We start from the raw sequence: 25527 nt of genomic DNA, 5'->3' as shown, positions 1-25527 counted from the left end.
TTTATATAGCAAATACTTTGTCAGCCTGTTCCTACACTACCAGTAGGGTTACACAAACTCTATCTGACAACGAACGGAAGCCCGCATGTAGAAATAAATACGATTGGTGAATTCAGTTACACGTGAATCGTACGTTTGATGGCGCTGTCTTGTAAAATACGACCTGCAGAGTTTATCTAATAAAGGAAATACACGAATGTCGAGAATCGATAACGCGTCTTGCCTTTCGTGTAGGGAATGATGGCGATGGCATGTGAAGTTTTGCTCTCTAGAGACAGATATTGCGGTTAAGTTTGAACCTATCATGGAATAAGTGAATGGAAGATTCGTGCCTGAATTTTTGAGAATATTCGACAATATCAATAAAATGAATATGTACGTCAATAAACTCGGTATGTATGGAAAATATCACTAGACAACCAGTAAAATTGTTCTACAAAAAATACATCGATTTTATTTGTCACGTTTTCTATATTTACAGTTTGTTATGAACTGAAAATATAAACCCCTTTTGGTTTCTCACAGCTATGGAACTTTATCCTTTGATAAAACCAGTGTAGCAAGCGCGAACCGAAGAAACGCGCATTAATTTATCACCGCGTCACAGCTATACGTCAGTTTCAATATCCTGTCGCGGTTTGTTGGATTGAATAGTTCACGGAAACATAACATATATGAAAAGAATGGGTTTCTTTTGAGTTACTGAAACAATATAAATATGATATGTTTTGTGTTCTGATTTGTAAACAATATCACGATGTGATTATTTTGTATTTGGAAGTCTTCTGTTTACTGCTTGACTCCTGAGTTCACAGGACGTTTTTACATCACATGATAGCCGTTCAGAAGTCTGTCGCATAAAAAGAATGTTCCTTTTAGCCTTTTAAAGTATACTAAATCTTCATTATAGAAACAACTACACAATATAAGGATTCAGGTTTAACAATAACTTTCAGGTGGTTTTATTAATGAACAAATTTCATTATAAAATCGATATTTGTACATGTAATGGACGGCGAAAGGAGAACCAATATATTTTACCGAGTTATGGAATTAGTGCCTCTCAGGCAAGTCGTTGAAAAGGCCGGGACAGTGTGTGGTGTAGCTCACTGGCTGGCATATATTGTAACTGTACTTATTCACTTTCCGTTAAGACGTAAATGGATTTGATGCCAAAAATGTAAAATTGCTTTCTTGAATCCAACCATGTTTGATAACTCAGAAATTATCGGAATTCTTTACTAAATGAAAGAATGTATGATATTATGAAAGATCCAATGCACCATTATGTTTAAACCGAACTTGAAAAATAACTGATGTTACGGTGAATCATGGCCGCATTGGTCCAGGCATATTCCGTGTTATAGTGGTATCTCTCTGCGTTAACGCTACGCAGATGTTCGCAAACATCACTAACTGATATACCCTTTTCAGTGATGGTTAGTCTCGAGGGTTTCTTACGTAAAATCCTTTATATTTTCAATATGGAAAAGAACACCACACCTTGTTAAGGAGTGACTTACTAACAATTAATGTAAGTTAACATGTAATTTTAATGAAAGGATTGTTTCCCCTCATCAGGCTAACGATGGATGTCGTGTTGTACTTTATTCACTGTACAAACACTGCAGCCAAGCCAAAGTAATCCAGTCACCTCATGTCCAATTGACCAACGTCATTTTAAGTCAATGCTTTGGGGAACAACTATATATTTTTATTACCTGAAGTATCCTAATAATCTCACTGTTTCATTAACATTGTAAATTTAAGCATAAAACTTGGATTTCTGGAATTAACAGCCCTCGTTTGTAAAAAAATTGCAATGGGTTAAGCGATGACAAACACTGCTTATTATTATTATTTTTGTGCAAAGTACGTCCCGGCGGCCTGAGATATTTACAGTTTGTTATTAGTAAATATATTCCTCTACACACACGTTGGTCCTGGTTTTAAGACACTGACATAGAGTTGGTAGGAATCTACCAAATCAGTTTTTAATAAAATATGTTTCATTTTCCACACAGGAAGCAATACTTCTCTGATCGATGTGTTATTGTTTACACACTCCACTGAAGATTTCCAAACACGCTACATATCAAAGTTTCGATTTCTACTGAGCTGGCATTGTTCTGATTGTGTATTTATAGAATTCTATGTACATATACATCTTAATCTAGAATGACGTAAAAGTGCTGTCGGATATTTCATCAGCCACCGCACCTTGTGCAATATTGAATATACAAATGCGTTTGATTGAAAGTGTGAAAAAATTCCATAATTCAATATTCAGGATCTTGGAAACAGAAAAAAAGTGAACGTATCAATAGAGAGAAATAAGATCTGAACGAAGAAATAAGGAAGTATATTGAAAATAGATGATAAGAAGAAAAATGCTGATATGCATTTTGAGTGATACTGTTACGTTGGCTTTTTATTGATTTCATCATATGCCTTTGTGTTTCAAAATTAATGGTTAGGCGTTTACACAGAACACATGAATGGTACAGAACGTGTGTACAATGTTCAGCATTACATACAAAATAGTCATGGGAATCTTTATTTTTCATTTGATTTCGTGGATAAATGAAATTTTCAAGCACTGACAAAATGCGAAAGAGCTTAAATTCTTGACATTTTCTGTCAACAAACATGTAAAATTTCGTGGACATATGTGGTTAAAGAGCACCCACGAAATGAAACTGAAAATAAAATTTCTTTTTATTGTGGTTATTTTCTTGATTATAGTAAACATAATACACACGTTCCCTCCTTCATGGTCTCTTTAATGTAACTAAGGACTAAAGGAAATCCAAAAGTCTTTCACACAATCGATACATGCACGTGCAGTGTAGAGTAGCAAAAGCGCAAGAAATTCGTGTATCGTGTAATGATCATCTTCCCGATAAAGTGCCTTATCAATAACAACTGACAGTTTGGATATTTGTATCCTACGGTGCCAAGCTCGGGTTGTTGTATTTGTGGAGGGGTAATATTTCAGCGATGTGTTTTTTCAGCGATACGAAGTACACCGAAATTTTACTTTCATAATTATAACCCTATACCATTAAGTCAACGAAATTATTTGAATTATTGTGAAGCCATTATCCAGGGTATAGATATAAACATTAATGTTTTAATAGTTTTAGATAGCATTCAGTTGTCTTTTTTTTATTGTAATTGACGTCGAGAAAAAATACCAAAGTTCATCGTTTGTTAACTTCTTTGATTTCGAACTTTAAAAAGACAAACTCACAAAACCTCGAATCAAAATAACACACAACAATCAATCGGTTTAGAACTATTTTGCATGTAAATGATAAGAGCGGGTGCAGTACGGGTAATAGATTTACATAAGCAACATCTTCATTCATTACTTTGTAACTTTCTGTCTTTGATCAGCTTCATGTATTCACTTTCAGAAATAACATTGATTTCTGTATTTGGAGTTTTTTGGGCAATCTTCCCAAAAGAATATGGCATATGAACAAGTGAAGATTAACATGGATTTTCTATCACCATTTCCGCCATCATCATCAACCATCACCTCTTTCGTTACTACGACCAAGCGTAAAAACTACAGCTGTTAACAGGAGAGAGCTTAACTGTTCGTCCATATGCAGCTTTTGTTGGAATCGATACGGTCGCTCCTTGGAGAGATTAGTCGAGACCAACGCACACACACAAAAAAAGAAAATGATGAGAAGAAATCAGACATACAGCTATTCGGAGAAACTGGTGACAAAGTCGATAACTACAGTAATTCAAATCTGACATTGGGATAACTTCACGTAATAAATCACCCTACAAGTGTTTTGCATTTTCCTTTTTATATTCGAATCTGATTTGAAATGAAATTTTCAATGTTTACCTTTTCCTATCTGGAATACGCAACGACAAGCAGTTCTCTCTGCAATCCTTCTCACTTGTCATAGTTACATAACATTCAATATGTTAAATCTGTTGTTGTTTTTACGTGATTATTTAAGTTCTTTTCCAAACAAAAATGGATAAATGTTTGTAAAACGTATGTTCTTTATGATAGAAAATGTTTTTTTTTCTTTTTTCGAAATCTATAGTTTTTCACCTTCAATATCCAATAGATCTGTCACGAAGTCGTTCATTGTCAGCACACGGTTCCATGAAGAACAAGGGCCAGGTACGATTTTTTATGCTGTCGCTTGGCCTTGAGAAACTGGATATAGGTCTTAACATGCCTACAAAGCACATTCGGCTAAAAAAATAATATGACGGAAAACCAAACGAAAAAAAAAGAGGATCGCTGAATGCAATAACGCAGACGACTAGGTGCCATAGCATGTGACCGCAGCATCACCACGCATCTTCTGATTGCTGTCTGTAAGGATTCAAATGTCGAGCCAATCTCGATGTCATCCATGCACACAAATGGCGGTGTTCCATGAATAATTTGCCCGTGTCTGTTGGTCTTGGTTCTTGTACCCCCTGTCGTCATTGCCGCATGCTGTATAACTAAATGCTGCTAGGCAATGCAAGATGATCTTATCAAGCCTGTGGTCCACCATGCCTACCGTTCACAGGGGAGTTCGCCAACCAGTGTTATGCAATAGTTAAACGATTTGTGTCTATGGAATCGCGTCCAAACTCGATAATGCAGATACTCATGTGATGATCAGAATTGAATAGCCGTCTGACGCCTCGTGTAAAATGCATTAAGTCAGTATGGAATTACTTTACAAGTTCGCCTTGGTATATTGGTGTACATGACTTGCAGTTATAATTCAAGGTATACTAATCAAATGCACATATAAAATATAGGACATTCAGAAAAAAAAACATCCAGTCAACATCTAATCTTATTGGACCAATGCATCGTGCAATTGAACGTAAGCGTTTTCTGTCTATGAGAATAAAAATACGATTACGTCAATAGCAGTGCGGGGGACTTAAGGAGGTATAAGGGAATCAAAAACATTCTGGATAGTGATCGTTATCTGTTAGCCATTTACTAAATTGTGAAATAATCTAAAGCACATAAACGGTCAGTTAAATATGCAACAATAATTTATAGATATCTATTAATAGCGGGCATAGCACGCCCTGAAGATAACAAGCGCGAGGAAAAAAGTGAAAATTTTCACACATTCTTTCTGTCATGAATTTGAGACACGGAAGTGGAATTCCCAGTAATGCTTTGCGCCAATTGCGGTTAGCAACATGGCGGACATAGCAACAAATAATCTCACTCACCAAAACGTTCATCGTGTGTGCAAGCAAGAATAATGTTGTTGAACGAGACTATGGCGATTAGTATCTTACTCGACAAAACATACAGGAATTGTCTGAAATGAAAAACAATGCACCATGAACTGGTTAGGAATGCAATAATATGTAGATACAATATACAAGGAATGATGAGTTCCTTAAACCTTAAGTTAAATGAATATTGTCACCAAACACTTTGTCAGGTTTGTTTACCACAATGAAATACACAACTACATTTTATTTTGTTTGCTACTACGCTCGCTCCAAATGGCTTTGTCATAATTCATATTATGTAGAGTGTTTCTAAATGATTGCTGTCTTTTCTCTTTTATCGTCTCTTGTTAAAGTCGCGTTGATTTTATACTCCGTCAAAATGATGTATTTTTTGTAAACTAAATTTAAGATAAGAATATAACATGTGGAGAGTGTAGTATTAAATCACTCCTCGACATTGGGTAATGATGATGAAAGAGTGAGATAACCACCATATTGCATGTTACATGTCTGCACATGCGCCCATTATTCAACTTCCGGTTTAATTCCGTAGATGCAGGTGGAGGCGAAACACCCTCATTGGCAAATAATGACAATTTTCACAGTCGATCGATACACAGGTCGGTCAAGGTCATCAACCCTTTCATGATAAAACACACACTTGAACAACATAATTCAATTTGAGTTAAACATGCCACCAAAACATTCGTTAGATTGTCATGCTGATGCGTATAAAACGTTCCCCCGCTTGAGCACTGCTTGTGTAATTGTTACACCAGGTTTATGTTGTGTGAGATGTGTAACACCAACACTCAGCGTGAGGTGTTCACTTATCGCAGGTACTGATGAAGTTTTAACTGTGCGCGTCCTTTATTATCTACGGAATTAAAACGTATTCCATCAACGTTAAGATGATGGCCACGTTTCAGCTTTTATTTCATTTGTTGTCATAAAAAAGAGGGACGTTCGAATTTTTAGCTGATTTATTTTTTCTGTCATATAAAAGGGAGACGATATTTCATTGACATCGGAAAAATAAGACGTGGTGTCGATTTCTGAGGCATTTCTGACAATTTTTCAAAATGACTTTATATCTTAGATATATCTTCCACCTATTTCAGACATTATCCACAATGATAAGTATATATATATATATGTAACAGAGGTCATTATATTCGATTCCTAGCTGAAATAAATAATGACCTCTGTTACATTTATGATATAAATAAGTTGTAGTACACAACAAGTTCAGCATTATTCTAGGTAATTTTCCACATAAGAATTATACTGAGTAATTGTGGTGTAAAAATAGGAGACAATTATTTAGGGTAGTCAGACCAATCATGTAACTATTGTAATCTGTTATTTAACCTTCTGTATTTTTCGTTTAGGTCTTGTTGTATTAGGGTGTGATGCTTTGAACTTTAATGAAACCACTTTAGACAATATCATAGATACGGCATTTGCATTTGATTTTTTCTTTATCTCCTTTCAATTTATATTACATTTTCACCTAACGAGAAGTATATATTTGTAACAAAAAACACCCTAGCATTTAGAAGATAACCAGAGGTAAGACTTTCTTAGATGGTGTTGTATGAATCTCTACAAATAACACTTCATTTATTCATAGCGTTATGACTCCATTACCGATACAATGTAAGTTGTGAATATGCACATACATTGACCGTCAAACAGGCACACCAGACAGTCTGGATATCGGCTGGGGTGCCCAAGGGCATTGTAAGATGCAAACAGTGTTCTTTCTCGTACGTTCGAAACTACACTTATTAATTTCGTTAGACGAAACATACATCACAAATCTATTAGCCCACCATTAATGCGAACAGGCGGTAACGGCGAATGTCGTAAGGCGACGTGACTTTGACGTCACCCGCAAAGTCATGGCACTTGTGTAACTCTTTAGAAATAACCGTGTTTGCAGATGTGTTTACAGACTCTGCTGCCCTCACATGTATTTTCCATTAGTCTGTCATTATATAGTATTTTACTTCAGTGACAATGAATATATACAATCGTTTCTTTCTGGACATTTGGCAATTCCTGTATGTATGTATGTATCTAGTATTTGTAGGAACGTGGTATCCCAGTTATAAGAATAAAATATGATACTGGTCATAAATATATAACTCTGACTGCGATCTGTGAGATCGTATTTTAATTAGATTGATATCAAATGTATATGTATATCATATGTATACAATGTCTGATTTGTCTATTCACAAATAAATTGAGCCATATTTTGCCATTTTAAGCAATAATGGGTTTGACATACATTCATAAAACATGACAAAATTACGCCATGCATGTATAGAATATACAATAATCCATGGCAGAAAATGGGTCATAAAAACATTTCAGTCAAATAGGGTAAATCTTTACACGGGGGGAGGGGCTGAATAAACCGGAACAGTGATAGATTTATCTTCTTGTCTTGGAAAGCTCAGCCATGTAGACTTCCTGTGATTTATTTATGTATTTTTTGTTTAGTTCCAATATATTTCCAGCAAGAAAGGTAAAATGTTGTGAATTTTAAACAAGGTATCCACACGTAGTTAATGTATGCCGGTATTTAATGTGTTACGTGCATGTGTATGTCTCGTCAGAGAAACGTTCATTTGCGAGAGATATAATAATGACACGGACAATATGTTTGAAGGATTTTTTTCATAGACTGAAATGATAAGTCTACATTCCACTGATGAATAATTTGTACACCTGATTCAATCATCGACATGAAAGTTACCAGTTCATGAGAATTTTTTTCAATCATCGATCTTCTTGTTTATCGGTTATCCGTGCTGTTTCTAGGAAGTGGCCATGCATTTGAGTTCAATATTGTGTTAAACAAAAACGTTCACGTGTATGTTTCAATCCGATGTGTACCATATATTTTTCGAATGAATATTGCTCTTGTTTATTTCCAAACTTCATAACAAATATTTGTTATTTGTCCTGTGCATTGAAAATCTGCAATGGATAGCCATAGCAAGCCTTTCTCTTTTTCTCCCTCTCTCCTTGTCTCTCTCTTTCTGATATTTTTTGTCAGTGTGATTTTTTCAAAGAAACGTACACCGATGCTTTTTCACCGATCATAATAATAACTTATATATTGCGAATATAATGTATTTCATCAAAATTGTATTACATTACAATCCTTGACTCTTCATCACGCCATTCGAGTACATGGTCCTCCTGACAATCATCGCCAACTGCATCGTACTCGCCTTGGAAGAACATCTTCCAGACGACGACAGAACGCCCCTAGCTTTACAGCTGGTACGTATACAAGTGTACTTGATGACGAAGAGCGCCATGTGTCAGAGCGCACTCGCGCCTTTTGAAAATCCGTTTTTTTTTTTAATAAATACAAAAGTGAATGTCGTAATTATGTGTCTCGTTGTTTATAGCAATAACAGTAATATTAGTTTTCAGAATTAATCGTACAATATATAACAAATGAGAAGTGGGAAATTGAATGTTGAGTAATTTTCTAAACCTTTTTTCTATTATATTTTAGGAAGCGACTGAGATGTACTTCCTTGGGATATTTTGTGTAGAAGCGCTGTTGAAAATAGTTGCTTTGGGATTTTGTTTACATCGTGGGTCGTATCTACGAAACGTCTGGAACATCATGGATTTCGTAGTCGTAGTTACAGGGTAAGTAAAATGCACGGATACCTCGCGCTATAGAAATAGCATGAAAGTCGTTTCCAAAAGTTACAGTGTAGCGTGTGCTTATACATGTATGTGGTTAGAATATTAGTGCCCGATTTAAACTATCCGTGACAAGATTTTAAATGTCACTCTATGAAGATATGTTATTTACGGTAAAGACAGTAAAAGGATTGAACTCTTTTGTGTTGGAGGGAAGAAAATTTAGAACAATGGCGCCGGAATCAAATCTGCTAACCGCAGACATGGAAATCAAACGGTTTATGCTGAGTCTGAAGTTCATGATCAATATGATATTTTGCTGTCTAAGCAATTTTGACCCGGGCTGAAGATACATCGCTTGCGGAATGTAATGACATTTTGATGTGTTCTCATAAACACTACAAATATTAAATTTCAATAGGATAGACATGTCAACAGTGATAAATAGGCCTAATTGCAATAATAAAAGGCATTGGATAATTATATTGTCTACCTGTACCACAAGTCCAGTGTGTCCATCTGTCACAGGTACTGCAGCATTTTGTTCCCGAGAGAGCGATCTTTCCTACCTTCGTCCGCCATGTTCGCGAAAGGAGTTGTGTTCGAAATTATTATGATACCTCCTTTGGCTTTATAACACAAATTCGTATTTTATTTAGATTTCAACTGAAATCACAGTTTTAGGGATGTAATTAAAGTTTTGAAGATTTTCACTTGTGATGCTAATTAAATAAATATTCCTTCAATATGTGTTAGAAGCGAGCCGTGAGAAGCAACCATTTATACTAACACAAGATTGAACAAAGCCCGCTGCAGAATGTCATTATAACAATTATACATTATCTAGTGCAACAATAAAAGAGAATGAGTGCTTGTGAAAATAGATTTTATTGGAAAAAAGTAAGGGTCCGAAATGATTAAGAAACAAGGGCCAAACTGAGCTGGGGCCGAAACTGGATTGACTAAGGACGAAACTACAAGTGGGTTAGAACAACCTGTATTCCATTTAAGCTGGATAGTGCTCCCTTCCCTTTTGGTGCATGATTTCAGAAGATGTAACATGTATAAATTTTATGTACATGTATTTGCACCCAGTGACATCTTCATGTATTAAGTAATGCATATTCCCGTTTTATCTCACGGTCCATCTTGGGTGTATTAATTTATCTATATAATTCACATGTGAAAAATGTATACATGAATAAAACACCGTATAATGAGTAATGATGCAGTGATTCAGACCTGGCCAACAGGTTGAGCTCTGCATTTTATCTTGTGTCCCTTGTCAGCTTCTAAATTACCACCGACATGGTTACCTTTCCTTCAAACCATTTATATTTAAAACAGAATTTAATCAAAATGATCATATATGCTTCTTGTCTACTAGAGTACTGATATATTTTGATATTCATACCAGGTTATTAGACTACTGTAATATTACACCGTCATCTCAGGGGGCTGGAAGTATCTTGAGGGTCTTGCGTCCCCTAAAACTTGTGACGGGCATCGAGAGTAAGTTTTTTTTGTGTAAATAAATACGTGGGAAGCAGTGAAATGGTGTAGATTGCTCTCTGGATGGTTTCCCTGATTAGTCCCATTCCCTGTTCACAAACCTGTAGAATTACCCTGGGGCATTTGCTGGGCGCTTTCAGGTAAAATGGTTTGTAATAAAGATGATTGTAGTAATGAATGCACTTATTTAGTAGAAATAGATAGGGACGTATATATATGTCTATTATAAATACGTCCCTGACATAGATGCCTGGAGATGAAGCAGCTAGAAATTAGAATGGCTTGACTGGTACAGAGGGTAGTGTTGTAGTGTGACTGGGTCAGGTAAACCACTGACCAATGCTGTTGGTTAGAATGTCTGCCAATAATTTGAACGTCCAAAGTTCATAACCCTATTTGGCTCCATTGTTATTTTTACTGTCCTGTTATGTACATATTCTATGTTCAGAGTTTATGAAATGATATGATAATCTCGATCTCTAGATTTTGTTTTATTAATTTCCTAATTTAATTAAATGAATATTAATTATTAATGCAAGTACATGCAGGTAAAATGTTCTTAAATTAAAAATAAAGGTTATGATTTAAATTCACACCCAGCCAATTATCTGCTAGAAGTTTCATACCTAGTCATTACTTCATCATTTATATAGAACATATAACTGCTGACTGAAAATGTCCAAAAATTAGAAAATGATGTAACTGAACAAGTAGTAAAAGTGATCTTTTGATGTTTCTGGTAAATGATAAAGGATTTTGATGTTCACATTTGTCATGCATGCTTTAATTATGATAAAGGTTCAGAACCTAACCATTATCATCATATTTTAGTATTTAAAGCAATGCAATGCATTTCGTTTCAAAAAGTCATCCTTTCATTTTCCAACAATATTTCCCTGCATTATGCATTCCTGTAGAGATGAATTCCATTTTAGGAACAATTTGCCCTCGTTAAGTAAAGGGATCCTTTGCAGTTGAAAAGTGCTAGTTTTTTTTTATTTAAGAGGAAAAGAAATCCATTCCAGTACATGTGTTCATCGAAGTGATCTTTGTTTCAGAAAGAAATCATTTAAAGTGACTTCTGAATTTAAATTTCTCTAGTATTATTGTGGATTCCAATTAACTTCTGCATGAAATCATAATTTGGGCAAGAAAATCAAGACGAAAAAGTTTTGGATAGATAGATTCCGTTAAAAAAGATGTTTGTTCAGTATTTATCCTGTAAAAAGCCCAAGGAGCATATACAAAATATGACATCTTGAATTCAGTAGATGAGCTCATTACAGGACATGGAAATACCAACTTTGGATAATTCTGCAAAACAACCATAGACTTTGGTGAGTCCATGACCAGACATGGGCTTATTTACAGAAGAATGTGTTAAATTAATTTCATAAAAAAATGAAAAATAGATCAATACCTACAAATACAAAATTTATGAAAAAGTTATTTACTTTGAAACTCAAGCTATGATTTTTTTTTGGTGCCGAATTGTGATTGATGCCTCTAGTGTAGATCTCTGCCGCTTCAAACCTTAGTGCTTCAATGGTGTGGATTTCTCTTTATTTTTTGCAGGTTTATCACAATTTATGCCTCAAACTCTCAGTTTGACTTGAGAACTTTGAGAGCAGTAAGAGTTTTACGGCCTCTCAAGTTAGTTTCCGGAATACCAAGTACGTATAACACAATATTATACACTTGTTGACCATCGTTGTGGTCAACTCCACATTGATTTCTTGCCAGAGACCACATATATGAAGGCAAAAGATTAGTTGGTTGAGCATTCCAACAAAATATTATTCATTTGTGTATTCATTTCCAGGAAGTTATTTCATTAAATCTTTTAAATATGCACAAGAATGCTGCAACTATTTTATCATTTGTAAATTTAGGAGCTTTTGATGAAAGAAGACATTTAGACAGCAATGAAAACGCTTGAAACTTTAAAAGTAACAAAACAAAAATATTAAGTACTATTACGAGGAGATATTGACCGATTGAAAATGAGAAAGGATTTTTGAATGCTTATGGCAAGAAATGTTGAAGAAATATGGAGTTTCAACGGGTAGCAGCACTGTGTAAAACTATGTACTAATATGGGAGGGATATTGAGGACAACAGGGAAGGAATGATGGCTTGTTAATATGAATAAATATTAAGTAAAAATAAGAAAGAAAGGAATAATGGAAGTAGATCTGAAATATTTTTAATTGTATTGTGAAGGAAGAACGCTATATTGATTTCTTCTTATTTTATCTCTTGATGTAAGGTTTTACAAGACATAATGGCAGTTGTGAATTTTACTTTGTGCAAGAAAATGTTTTGGTGCTATAGCGGTATCATGTCAATATCACATGAATGTTTTTATAAGTTTATAAGTTTATAAGATTGAAGTGCTTAGACCAGATACTAATTGTATTTAGTGAATCACAAATGTGCGATATTGTAAAAAAAATTGCTCCTTTGTAAGCTGATGGTTTGATCATTTTACTTTTCATTTGATCTGATTTTGGATTTGATGACTAGTATCGTGTGAAATGTTCCGAAATTTTCTATTTTTTCCTTCCCCTTGCAGGTCTTCAGGTAGTGTTAAAGTCCATCATCCGAGCAATGGCACCCCTACTACAGGTGTGTCTGCTGGTGCTGTTCGCGATCACCATCTTTGCCATTGTAGGGTTAGAGTTTTACGTTGGTGTTTTCCATCGTGCCTGCTTCCGTGTTAACTCTTCCCCCAGTAATAGTGAAGGTGAGTTACCACAAAAGTTACTTCCTCTTGCCCCTAACACTCAGTTCCCATGGAAACTATGTAACTAATTATATATTCATCAGCTACCACTTGTATTCAAAGTAAACCACTCACTACAAATTGTTGACTTCTAGACACTTTATAACTACAGAAAATTGTTGAATTCTAGAAACCATTTATCACTACAGCAAATTGTTGACTTCTAGACACTTTATAACTACGGAAAATTGTTGAATTCTAGAAACCATTTATCACTACAGCAAATTGTTGACTTCTAGACACTTTATAACTACAGAAAATTGTTGAATTCTAGAAACCATTTATCACTACAGCAAATTGAACACTTCTAGAAACCATTTATAATTGTCAAATATTTGGCACCATCAAACATAATCTTTGCTACTTCAATTTTACCAATATGTTACACATTACTAGCCATAATAATCTTGAATTCTTGTCATGAAAATTCAATACAATTAACAAAGACCTTTAATCTTTTTCAGACGACATTGTGATAGGAGATGAAGCAAACATTCGACCCTGTTATGACAAATCAGGAGCTGCCATAAACTTTGAGGGATTTAGGTGTCAAGAACATGTGTCTGTTTGTCGAAGTTTCTGGAAGGGACCAAACTATGGAATAACTAGTTTTGACAACATAGGTTATGCCATGTTAACAGTGTTTCAATGTGTTACAATGGAAGGCTGGTCGACAGTCTTGTATTATGTAAGTATCATGGTCTCGCTTCTCTGGATTTATACTGTTAAGTTATGGACATTTTCCACACTCCTGTTTTAGGATCTGTGAGGTTGTGTTTTGGGACTTATGGTTCCATTTTGGGACATATAGGTCTTTTTTGGGATTTACATTTCTGTGATGGGACTTAAAAGGTCTTAGTGATGGAAAAGTCTGGTTAAGTGGGAACAGACATGAAGTTCTGTAATGGGACTTTTTTGTTTGGTGGGACTTTTGTTTAGTGAGGGTGCAGGATGCTGGCGGTAAGTTGTCGGTGTTGTGCATGTTACATGTATCAAACATGTTATATAAAAGTATCAAAGTACGATATTTTTTATTGATTGAATATCTGTTGTAGATCATGATCACCAAAATGTTTAAATACTATGGTGACAGTTATGGTGATACATTTACATCATTACATCAGCTGCAAATCACAAAATGTTTTGGTAAACAGTGTGTGTATTGGATATCATCAAAATGTTTCAACATCAGCGTATCAGATCAGTGTAATGTTTCAGCGTCAGTTGATCAGATCACAAAAATGTGTTAATATCAGTATGATGGAGATCAGCTAAGTTCAATGTCGGTATATCGGATCACCAGAAACCTTTCAACATTAACACACATATATCAGATCACTAAAATAATTCAACATTAGTACAATTTCTGTATTGAATCAACAAGATATCTGAAAACAAATTGGTATATCAGATCATCAGAATGTTTCAACATTAGTTTATCTGATATGAATATTTTGATAGTAGATCACCAAAATATTTAACACTTTATATCAGATGTACTTGGAAAATATCACTGACATTATTTTTTTTTTTTTATTTCTTTGCTTTATACTTTCGGGCTTACTGATCCCTTTTGATGTGTCTAACATGAAATTGTTTGAAAACATGTACAAACATTTATACTCACTTATTTAATGAATCAAACAGAAGCTGCGTGTTTTACTGAAAATATGACAACGCTACTTAAAATAACTTCATACCCTTATCAGATATATGAGCAAGCTGTTGTTAAGTGACTTTGGAATGTCAGCTGCCAAGATATGGAGTTCCACTGGGATAACGACATCAGAGCATATCTAATTCTACCTATATATAGACCGAGGCTCCGAACAACTTAATGTTTGTTGTATGTAATTCAGTGGATAGGTGATCGTAGAACTAATGGTGACATTGTGAACAATACCCTTTACTGAGATTTCGAGACTTTTCACTCTTCTGTTTAAATACAATTAAAATGCAGGAAAACAAATACAAACACACACTCATGCACACAAAAACATAAACATTCCAAATGAAGAGATACTGCTTCATTTTGAATAATATACAGATTTTTTTGAAATTCTGGTTTAATTTGACAATCTGATTATTTTTCTTAAGGAAGAAAGTTCTGAAATTTGCTTCGAAGACTTTGGGTATGCTAGCTCGCTTTTCTAACATACAATAACTCTATCTACAGATGATTTGATGCTCAAAACATATTAGAAGATTTAATCATACTCTATCTGTGTTTAAATTAAAACTGGATAACATTAGTGCATGTACATATTTTTAGGTTAGATTAATAGGTATACATTGACAAACATGCTGATTTTTTTCTGCTTTAGATAAACAGTATGAATTTAGGATGATAATGATGTCTTATGTTTATTCATTCATATGTAACTTGCAGATCAACTGTTAATTTGGGAAGTCTTAATTGTACAATAAGTGGGGATACCTCAGTGATACAATTGGACTGTAACTGCTAACTCTGTCTTTCACGTTAGCCATGTCTCATAAATTTTCCATAATACTTTGGAGCAGACTTATTTATCACCAGGCTGTAGGTATTGACTAGATTGCAAAACCATGTATCTGTTTGCAGATTGTGATACTCAATTTTCCCAAGGCAAAGACCATTCACATTTGAGGTCATGAATATTCATATTACAATAGATGTATATGCCGAGACATCAAAGTTAGACAGTGCTCAGCACCAACCATTCACATTTGAGCTCATGAATATTCATTGAGCTTCCTTTATGCCAAGGCAGCTGAGAACTATATGTACTATGAATTTTTGATGAGATAGGCCCCTTCATTTCCTTCTGTTCCCTGTGCTGTGTCAGGTTCATAATGTACGCATACAGTCATTTCCGTTGCTGGTGTAATGCTATGACTGTTTGACACGCATCACTTGGTGCAGTGGAAACGCAGCAAAGTCTGTTACGTTAAACATATATTATGTGTATAATTGACAGAAGCAGCTTTCATGTTAAAATATCCATCTAAATAAATTTCAAATGATTTAAATGTAGATGTATACCTGTTTCAGAACCTGTAAGATATAAGCTCAGATCAAAGAATGGAGCAGCACTGTTGACACTCATCTCTGCTGTTCATCACTGTACTTTTGTAAAGAAGATATTTTCATTGCACTTGTACTGTGAAAAGAAAACTTCAAACTAAATAGTCTGATTCTACTGTATAATGTAGGCACAAATATATTTGAAGTGTCTTATTAGGTTAGATGCTTTGAATTTTGTAATGAAAGGTACGTGTTAGAATTCTGTATATTTCGTAAGAACTTGGCGCTTCAGTTCCTTGATACATGTATGCTAATTAAAGGTATCTTAAGATGTTTTTCCCATCAATGAACTGGATTTATGGTAATATGCCCATTCATGTCTGTAACATTTCAGTAACAGCGCTAAGAAATGTGAAGTCATTGTCCAGAAATAAGCCCACTATTGATTCAAAATGGATGTCTTGCCATTCATGACATAACACCAGATAAATACATTGATATGAATTAATGGACTAAAGGATTTTGGTTCTGTGAAATGTTGGACTAGAAATGTTGTTTGGACCTCTTTTATCTACTCCTAGTTTGCACGTCGTTATGATTTTGGTATGAATGAACACAAACAAATCAATGAAGAAATGAAAAGTAGATAGGAATTTCTTCCTTAAATTTCAAAATCTCAAAAAACAACTTTTTGATGGTCAGAAATGAAGTTCAAGTAACGTTTAGGAAATCAGTCTCCAATGATTGAAAGTCAGAGAAAACAGACTTTAAATACAGGAACTTTAAAAGTTGAAATTCTGAGAAATGAAATCGACAGTTTTTGTTAGACAATATCAACAGAATTATTTTATACTATATTTCACATGAAAGATGTTAATTTACATATATAAACATCTTCTCCTAAAGATCAATACCAGAGATTGAAATATATGCATATTTCAAATGTTCTATAATGTTATTCAGGATTTTCTCTTGATCATTCTGGATCTTGAGGAAATTTTCTGGTTAAATGCTTTTCGTAGACTACTTTCAGTTTCACAAACAAAACAAGGCACTCTACAATTACATATATGCATTTAACTGATTTTTAGCAGAAACAATTAATTATGGAATATTAATATCTGATACTAAGGTAGTCATTTATAATGATAAGATATATAGTGTTTTGTCTATTTAGAAATGAATTTTGGAATCAGTAATTTGATCTTCTTATTATAAAGTACTCTTAAAATATATATCAAGTCATAAAAGTCTTTTAAGATAAAAACTTAACACTAATGCTGAATATGTGTGTTTGGTATGCATATTCTTTATTTCATACTTAGTTTAATTCATTTTGTCTACAATAAGCTGTGATAATTGTGTAAACCAACCAATCAGAATGCGTTTCTGTAAAATTGCTTGGAAAATAACACTGTATAAGTTCCTTCAATTAAGCTAACCTATTTCTCTAGGTTATTTAGTCTTTTAGTTATGTAGGACTTTATTTACAAGTTTACCGGTAAACATAACACATCTTTCATAAAAGCAGACTTGACTCATAAAACAAATAAATATATTGATATAGCATGTTTATCTACTGCAAAGTCAATTTTGTAAAAAAAAAATTGTGCCTGTATTATTGGTAACCAGTCTGGTAATGCCAACCTGTGAAAATTGTGTGAGGAACTATCAAGTTAATATATTGAGTGGTGTTTTACGTGATTGTTGACACAATTTTTATTGTACACTACAATATGGACTTGTGACAAGGTGACCATCAATAGAATCGACCTTCCTAAGATCAATAATCTCAAAGCTTTATTAACAATAGAGAGCTTACTATGATGGTCTAGTATGACAGACCAATCAAGGACGGCATTGATCGCGCTAATCTTGTCAGTCCATTATCACTAACTGGACATAAACATAACCAACCAGTCAGATGTAAAACAAAATTAATATCCATCTGGAATGTGTAATTTATTGGTTTTATTCAGCTTCTGTATCTACATATTCAGATGAGGAAGCATTTAATTAGTTTTTCTTGAATAAAGAGGCACAGATGTTCGATGACTGCATAGAGTCTACGTACATACATATACTTTTTCACCATGCTCATACTCTTATGTTTACCAAGTCAAGTAATTTTTTTCAAATCAGTGTAGAACTAAAAAAAAACATATTTTGTATAAAAGATATATGTAGTATGTTGAAGCATATCAATAATGATGTGTTAATTGTCAAATTTCAGTAATTCAACTTAATTAACCAAAACCAAGCACAACCTGTATTTCTCCCTATCTATCTGGGATATCAACAATTTGTCATCTATATATTCTCTTTGTTCTGATTTCAATACATCATTATTGTTGTTTACCATATTTATCCTACTGATAAGCTCAGTTGGTAATTTTACTGAAAAACAACACATAGGCAGGGATTATCTCCAGACATGAACTCTTTTTCAGATAAGTATGGTAGCAAAATATTTTCCAAAAGTCAGAGGTTATAATATAAATGCAAGAATAGTGGTTTGAAATACTGAAAATTTAAAACCAGTTACATGAAGCCATCCTTGAAGTTTATGTTTTGCATTGAACAACTCATCCATGGAGAATTTGGGTCAGTGGGAAGGGAAAATATTTTGTTATTGGAGGGGAAAAAACTAATTGTGAAATTTGTGTTCTGTTTGGCCCAGCTAATCTCATACCATGTGGGCATTCATGTCTTACAGACATTTTCTAGTTACTTCTGATTTTGGGAGAAAGTCTAGTGCATATGTAAGAAGTTGAGTCATCAAACTGCACATCGAATTGAAAAAGATCAGAAAAAGGTAATTTATATTGGGCAAGCATCGAAATAAAAGGAAAGAGAACTAGAACTTCCTCCCCTGTTGGAACTCTTCAGTACATGATGGGTCCAACCTTGCCGCAAAGGCTGTGATTCATTCCCTATAGATCTTCTACACAGCCTGATGACAGGTTTCCAATATCCCTAGGTATTGTCCTCTAAAGTACAAACGGATGTATATCCATATTCATCATCAACGATTTATTTCTTCTTTTTTTTCTGTCAAATGGACGGCAGCTGTCACAGTTAATGAAAGATTTGACCTAATTCTGGCTCCAATGTAATTGAATTGATTAAGTGTACTGAGTATATATACATGTACATCCTATTAATTGATATTTCAGTTTATGTAATAGAATCAGACATACTAATCATTGCTTAAAATTGAAACAGCTAGGAACTGGAAAAGATTCATATTGATCATGCCAAGTAGCAATATAGTTTAATTGATGAGAGCTTTTTGTGTTGAATTATCAGGTTGTGGGTTGGAGTCCACATCAGGTTGTTTCGTAATTTTCGTGTCCAGTTACAATTTAGTCTCATCTTTCCTTCCTGTTATTATATATGTTTGGGATCATTTATACTACAGTTTATAGGGTACAACGAGTACTAGGTGACACATGAGCTGCTGACTAATCATTATATTGATTAACAGTTCTTCACTCACAGGTTGTTTACATCTGTATCTTCTTGTACATTGACCCTATCCGATTGGCGTACAGTGACCCTATATTCCGTCTGACATCATTACACGATAACTAGAATTTAAGGACCTGACAACATGTTTTTAGACCGTCAAATGTTTAGTTTATTTCTTCATCAATACTGGGTTTACACACACTCAATGTCTGCATCTAAGTTCCTCTACTAACATTGGTATATACAGGTTTATTTGTAAACTGTCCAATTTGACTAACAAATCTAATTCATCTTGAACTATTGTCAGTAAAATATGTTTTTTTTTTTTTTAAATGTATTTGAGTTTCATTTGTGTTCACCATTATAGAATAATTAATTTTCAGGATGATGAATAAGTGTTTGTTCAATACTTACAAATTAGGCAATAGCCCATGTCTGGTAATAAGCCCACCCATATTTTAGGCTGTTCAGTAGAATTACCAACAAATACTATTTCATTGTCCTGTAATAAGCCCACCTCCTTACTTTGTGTCAGAGATGATGTGCTTGATTGCCCATCCCCCACCCTCGCCTTGGCTAATTACAGGATAATCATTGATATTCTTTGAGAGACATAGGATCTGATCTGGTTCAGATATGCTTGTAGAACACTATATCACCAAGTATGCCTGTAAAATGTTCTATATTGTGCATACAATGCTGATTTTTATATCTGGTAAAAAATTCTTGAATGTTTGAAAAACAGATAAAACAAATTAGGATCTGAACTATATTTATGAAGCAGTTAGCCTTCTGGTTCAGTATAAACCCGCTAACATTTAATGCAGCTTCAGATAAAATGCCTAATATCATAGGCAAATAACCCTGGTGTGGCCCTGTAGACTTCTTATAGGATAAATTATAAAGTGAATATTAAGCTATGTTTGTTTGTAGAAGTCTAGATATATCAAAAATAGTTCTTCCACTTTTGTTTAGCAAAACCCTTGAATATCAAGCTACCTTCACTCAAACAAAGTCCTTTAAAATCCTAAAGTAAGCTTCATTCAGCTGCAATATCTCAGGTGGTTAGTGTTGGCCTGATAACCAGGTGAAAATCCCAGGTACGTGGTTCGACTCTTCCAACCAGTAGTGGTTTGTGTTTCTCTGAGAAAGGAATCAGTCTGTGCTGACATGGTTGTGTCTTTGGGTAAGACATTTTACCCTAATTGCTCCTGATGGCATGCAAAGTGCCTCTCGTATGTTGTTCAGTTCTGGTAGGTTATCCAGTTCTGGTAGGTTGTTCAGTTCTGGTAGGTTGTCCAGTTCAGGTAGGTTGTCCAGTTCTGGTAGGTTGTTCAGTTCAGTTCTGGTAGGTTGTCCAGTTCAGTTCTGGTAGGTTGTCCAGTTCTGGTATGTTGTTCAGTTCTGGTATGTTGTTCAGTTCTGGTAGGTTGTTCAGTTCAGGTAGGTTGTCCAGTTCTGGTAGGTTGTTCAGTTCTGGTATGTTGTTCAGTTCTGGTAGGTTGTCCAGTTCTGGTAGGTTGTTCAGTTCTGGTAGGTTGTTCAGTTCTGGTAGGTTGTTCAGTTCTGGTAGGTTGTTCAGTTCTGGTAGGTTGTTCAGTTCTGGTAGGTTGTCCAGTTCTGGTAGGTTGTTCAGTTCTGGTATGTTGTTCAATTCTGGTATGTTGTTCAGTTCAGTTCTGGTAGGTTGTTCAGTTCTGGTAGGTTGTTCAGTTCAGTTCTGGTAGGTTGTTCAGTTCTGGTAGGTTGTTCAGTTCTTGTATGTTGTTCAGTTCAGGTAGGTTGTTCAGTTCTGGTAGGTTGTCCAGTTCTGGTAGGTTGTTCAGTTCTGGTATGTTGTTCAGTTCTGGTAGGTTGTTCAGTAAGGTAGGCACCACCTATTTTAATGAGAACTGCCTCGAAATGACCCTGGCTGTTCACACGGTGATAAACAAACAATTTGGTCAAAATTTTGAAACAACCAATAATAAAAGCCAACCCCATTCATTTCAACCTTGAAAATCAATCGACTTTCATTAGCCTGAAAATCCAAGCCGTCATCATTCAGCGTTACCTTCAAAACCAAGCAACTTTGAAAAGTGTACTATATCATCTTTGTTCCATATAACTTTGAGTATCAGGCAACAATGATAGGTACATTGAGTGTAGAATACCTAGTTAACTGGATTGTTGTTCCAGACACCAGTGGACTGTGAGACATGGAGAATACCGAGACATAGGCTAGGATGTCTCCTTAAATATTTGACTGTTTTAGACAACTTGATTATCAGATAATAAATACTCATGAATAGATAACAGATTTATTCCTAATTTTGTGTAGATTTTGTATGCAAAAGACACAAAAATGTTTATTCTAAATAATATTTAATTATAATAGATTTGTTATACGATAGCATTAAATATGGTTTTGTCACTCAGTCTGAAGACTGTTTCTTTAGCTCAGTTGGTTATGAGTGGTGGATTATCGTAGCAGAGGCCCTGGTGCGATTCTTATTCATGCATTTGGCAGCAATGTGTTTTCGCCTGTCCTTCACAGATTTAAGTTGTGTCCATGGTTTAAATTCAAGAAACCTTAAAAGAAATAGGAAAATAACAGAGGGAGGTGTGTAAGGAAAGTGGGTCAATGTGACTGGTCCATATGTTAAAGTAATACATAAACAGCCTTGCAAAGGTTAAGGATTCTATTTTAAGTTGTCACTTATTTTCTGTGCTTCATCTGTTTTGTTTGACCTTTAATCCATGTCTTCTTTCAGACCGTCAGTTAATATTCTGACCTAATGCCTTTAGGTCAACAATAAAAATACTCAATATTTTACATATGATGAGTTACTGTAAAAGGTGTTATTTTTGAGGGTTTTTATTTTTCATTATCTTGAAGACGGAATGGAATTGTTAAAGAAAGACGATACATGAAGAAAAATTTGGTACATTTCATAACTTCTAAAAGTTCACTCCATGGAAATAATGATTTACAGTATAATATGGTATTATGGTCATCAAAAATTGATAGATGTTTTTAATTCACTATAAAAATGTATACATGATATATGTATGTGATATTGTTATTTTTTTTATCTTACAGACAAATGATGCCTTTGGGCCATTTTTCAATTGGATCTATTTCTATCCCCTCATCATCCTAGGATCATTTTTCATGCTCAATTTAGTTTTAGGAGTACTCAGTGGGTAAGTATAATGATTGTGTGTCTGTCTTTATCTTTTCTTCTGTCTGTCCATCCTTCAAGTGAATGGTATTATTCATTAAAAAATATTCACCACATTTTTATATTCACATACATAGAAAGGACATATTCCATGTTCCAAGAGAGCAGATTTGGCCAAAAAAAGAATTAGTGTTTTGTGTAAAATATAGGATTATTTTATTATTTAATTTTTTTTTATATGGTTTATATACTGTAGGAGGGAGATCTTGACTTAAATAGTGTTTCTTTGAAAACCTGCCTTAAAAAGTTTCAGGTAGACACAAAATATAAGAGAATGTAGCATTATGGAAAACAGAAAATATTTTTTGTTTTGCCCTTTCAACTTTGGTAAAATTTCAAGGCTTCACAAGGATGTTGATATTTTTCAAGCATGATTTCCCAAAATACAATAAATAATTTGTTTATTTTCTTTTTATTGTGCATTTTGATTGCATAAAAAAAAAAACGAATTAAGAAAAACAAGAAAATGCTGACAAGTGTAATTCATAGTCAAAATCAATGAAAAGAGGTCTAAACATGAATAACAGACAGATTTACGAACAACATAGAAAAGTAGAGGGACAATAGAACCAGGAGTTCTGGGCCGGTAATGGTCTTCTGCTTTATCTACGTCAGTTTCCATGTAAATCTTGAACAATCCAAAAGTTATGTCATGTTTACAGTGTATATGAGACCAAGATTAGCAGTGACAAAACCATCAGGCATATTAAGGGCATTGGAAACATCTGACTATGAGGAAATTGAATATTTTGTAATGAGGTCACAATGGCGGCCATAAAACTCAATTGTTGAGGTTGATGATGAAGAATTTATTGGCAATAAGTCCGTCCCTGGTAATATTAGTCCACCCACACTTTAGCTCCTGCAAATGTAATATCGTTGTCCATACCAGTATACCATTCGACCTGGTGTCAGATGTGAAATGTTAACCTGAAGGTAAATACAAGAAAAATATAAAACAATGTTATCTCCCCTTTCATGGCACATTGATCCCAGCATTTGAAATTTCCTTGTTTTCAATGTCGCCAACCTATATTCATATATCTGGTCATATCCTTTGAAATCAAAGGCAAAAGGATGTTTTAACAGGTCAGCGACAAAGAAATATCTTGTGTATAAAGATTGTGTAATGTTTTAACATTATTTTGACCATAGCAGATCCAAAAATTTATTTCAATTATTTAAATGGTAATCAAAAGTAAACAAATATCATGTGATTCTAGCATCACAATCCAAGTAGGTAATGAAAGTCCAATTCAGGTTGACCTGACTCAATCAGGTGAGTTGGTAAATGGCTGACACACAGACATGGATATCTGAAAAAAAGCAAACAAAGCTTTTAATCCTGAATGTTTTAGATAAATGTTTATTGCTGAAAATTTCATGTAAACATTTTGAGCTTAGATGATTTTCATTGCCAATAATTTGTCGTAAATGCGTACATGTATATGAAAATAATTGTGCCTTGTACAATCATTAAGAGTGTAAACCTGTGTAGTGCTGTGTTATGTAATTGACTACACTGTAAATATTACCAAACTGCATTGTGTATATAGTCCTTTCTATCTCTTTGTTTTAACACACTAAAATCATATAATTTCAAAATCAATATTTTAAGGAAAAAATCCAATTTTTTAATTGCCAACATCAGAAGGCTCACTGTAACAATGTCCTACATTACAACTAGGTTTTCCCTGTACCTGCTAAACCTGTACGTGAATATTGATCTTAAGTCCTAGCTGTGGTTGTGCTCTTCAGTTGTCTTTATTACCCAATCTATAGGAAGGTTGTATACCATACACATACACATGGCCAGATACAACAATTTTCCCATTGATTTCAGCAAGCATTGTTCATGTTTGCTTTTTGTTTTAGATGTTCTGTGTTTTTCAGTTTGCTGAAGCTTACAGATATGTATGGTACATCAGACAGCTTTAAAAACTAGCCAATCAGGAAATCAGAATTTTTTGGAAACTGTCCAAATCTGGAAATTCTACCTCATTTTCATTGCATTAAAAAATCCCCCAAAAACACAATCTTAACAGTTTCCTTGCCCAATTTTACCCCATCTTCAATCAAGGAAAAGAAATACCTTTGATCCTGAATTTTTCACTGAAGATTTTGTTATGTATCATTATGCAACCAAATTAGTTGAACTTGCTTTAGGAGTTGATAAATTTAAACATGGTTGCCATTTATCACAAATTTTTTAAAAGATTATTGGAATACAACAAAGATAACTTTGTATTAGGTTGGCAGTTTAGAAGGCAGACATTTGATGTTGGCGGGTATCCATGGTGACAGTCTAGACACTCGTATTGATAATGTCTGTAGGAAATAGTCTCATTCTTTTACACAAGATGGTACTGAGCAGTGATCAAAGGTAGTTGGTGCACTATATTTTGTTGACGATATCATCCAAATATATTGATTTTTTTCTGTGCTTATTTATATTGATATATTGAGGACTGTTGAGGAATTCAGTAGTCTCTGGTCTAATTAAGGTCAGACTTGGCAACGTTTTATCAAACACAATCAAAAGCCAAATTTCATGTAGGTCAAACTGACAAACTCCAGCTAAGTCACATGACTACAGTGGGGCAATCTCAAGGTAA

The 25527-nt window shown here is 34.3% G+C and overlaps 1 protein-coding gene across 1 annotated transcript in view; it reads left to right on the top strand.

Annotated features, from left to right (window-relative positions):
• LOC132563482 (voltage-dependent calcium channel type A subunit alpha-1-like) overlaps positions 1 to 25527 on the top strand; it is a gene marked incomplete at its 3' end in the record, with an annotated part of 94578 nt that overhangs the window by 2781 nt on the left and 66270 nt on the right. The window contains exons 2-7 of the mRNA XM_060228241.1: positions 8430 to 8535; positions 8777 to 8916; positions 12001 to 12098; positions 13001 to 13171; positions 13675 to 13898; positions 22771 to 22874. Of these exons, the coding sequence (XP_060084224.1) occupies positions 8430 to 8535; positions 8777 to 8916; positions 12001 to 12098; positions 13001 to 13171; positions 13675 to 13898; positions 22771 to 22874 (843 nt within the window). The remainder of the gene's footprint in view (positions 1 to 8429; positions 8536 to 8776; positions 8917 to 12000; positions 12099 to 13000; positions 13172 to 13674; positions 13899 to 22770; positions 22875 to 25527) is intronic.

This window comes from Ylistrum balloti, unplaced genomic scaffold (assembly GCF_031769215.1).
Source record: "Ylistrum balloti isolate Yb309-2 unplaced genomic scaffold, AGI_CSIRO_Ybal_v1 Utg371740, whole genome shotgun sequence".
NCBI lineage: Eukaryota > Metazoa > Mollusca > Bivalvia > Pectinida > Pectinidae > Ylistrum > Ylistrum balloti.
Note: the sequence above shows the minus strand (reverse complement) of the source record. Positions and strands in the feature narration are given on the sequence as shown.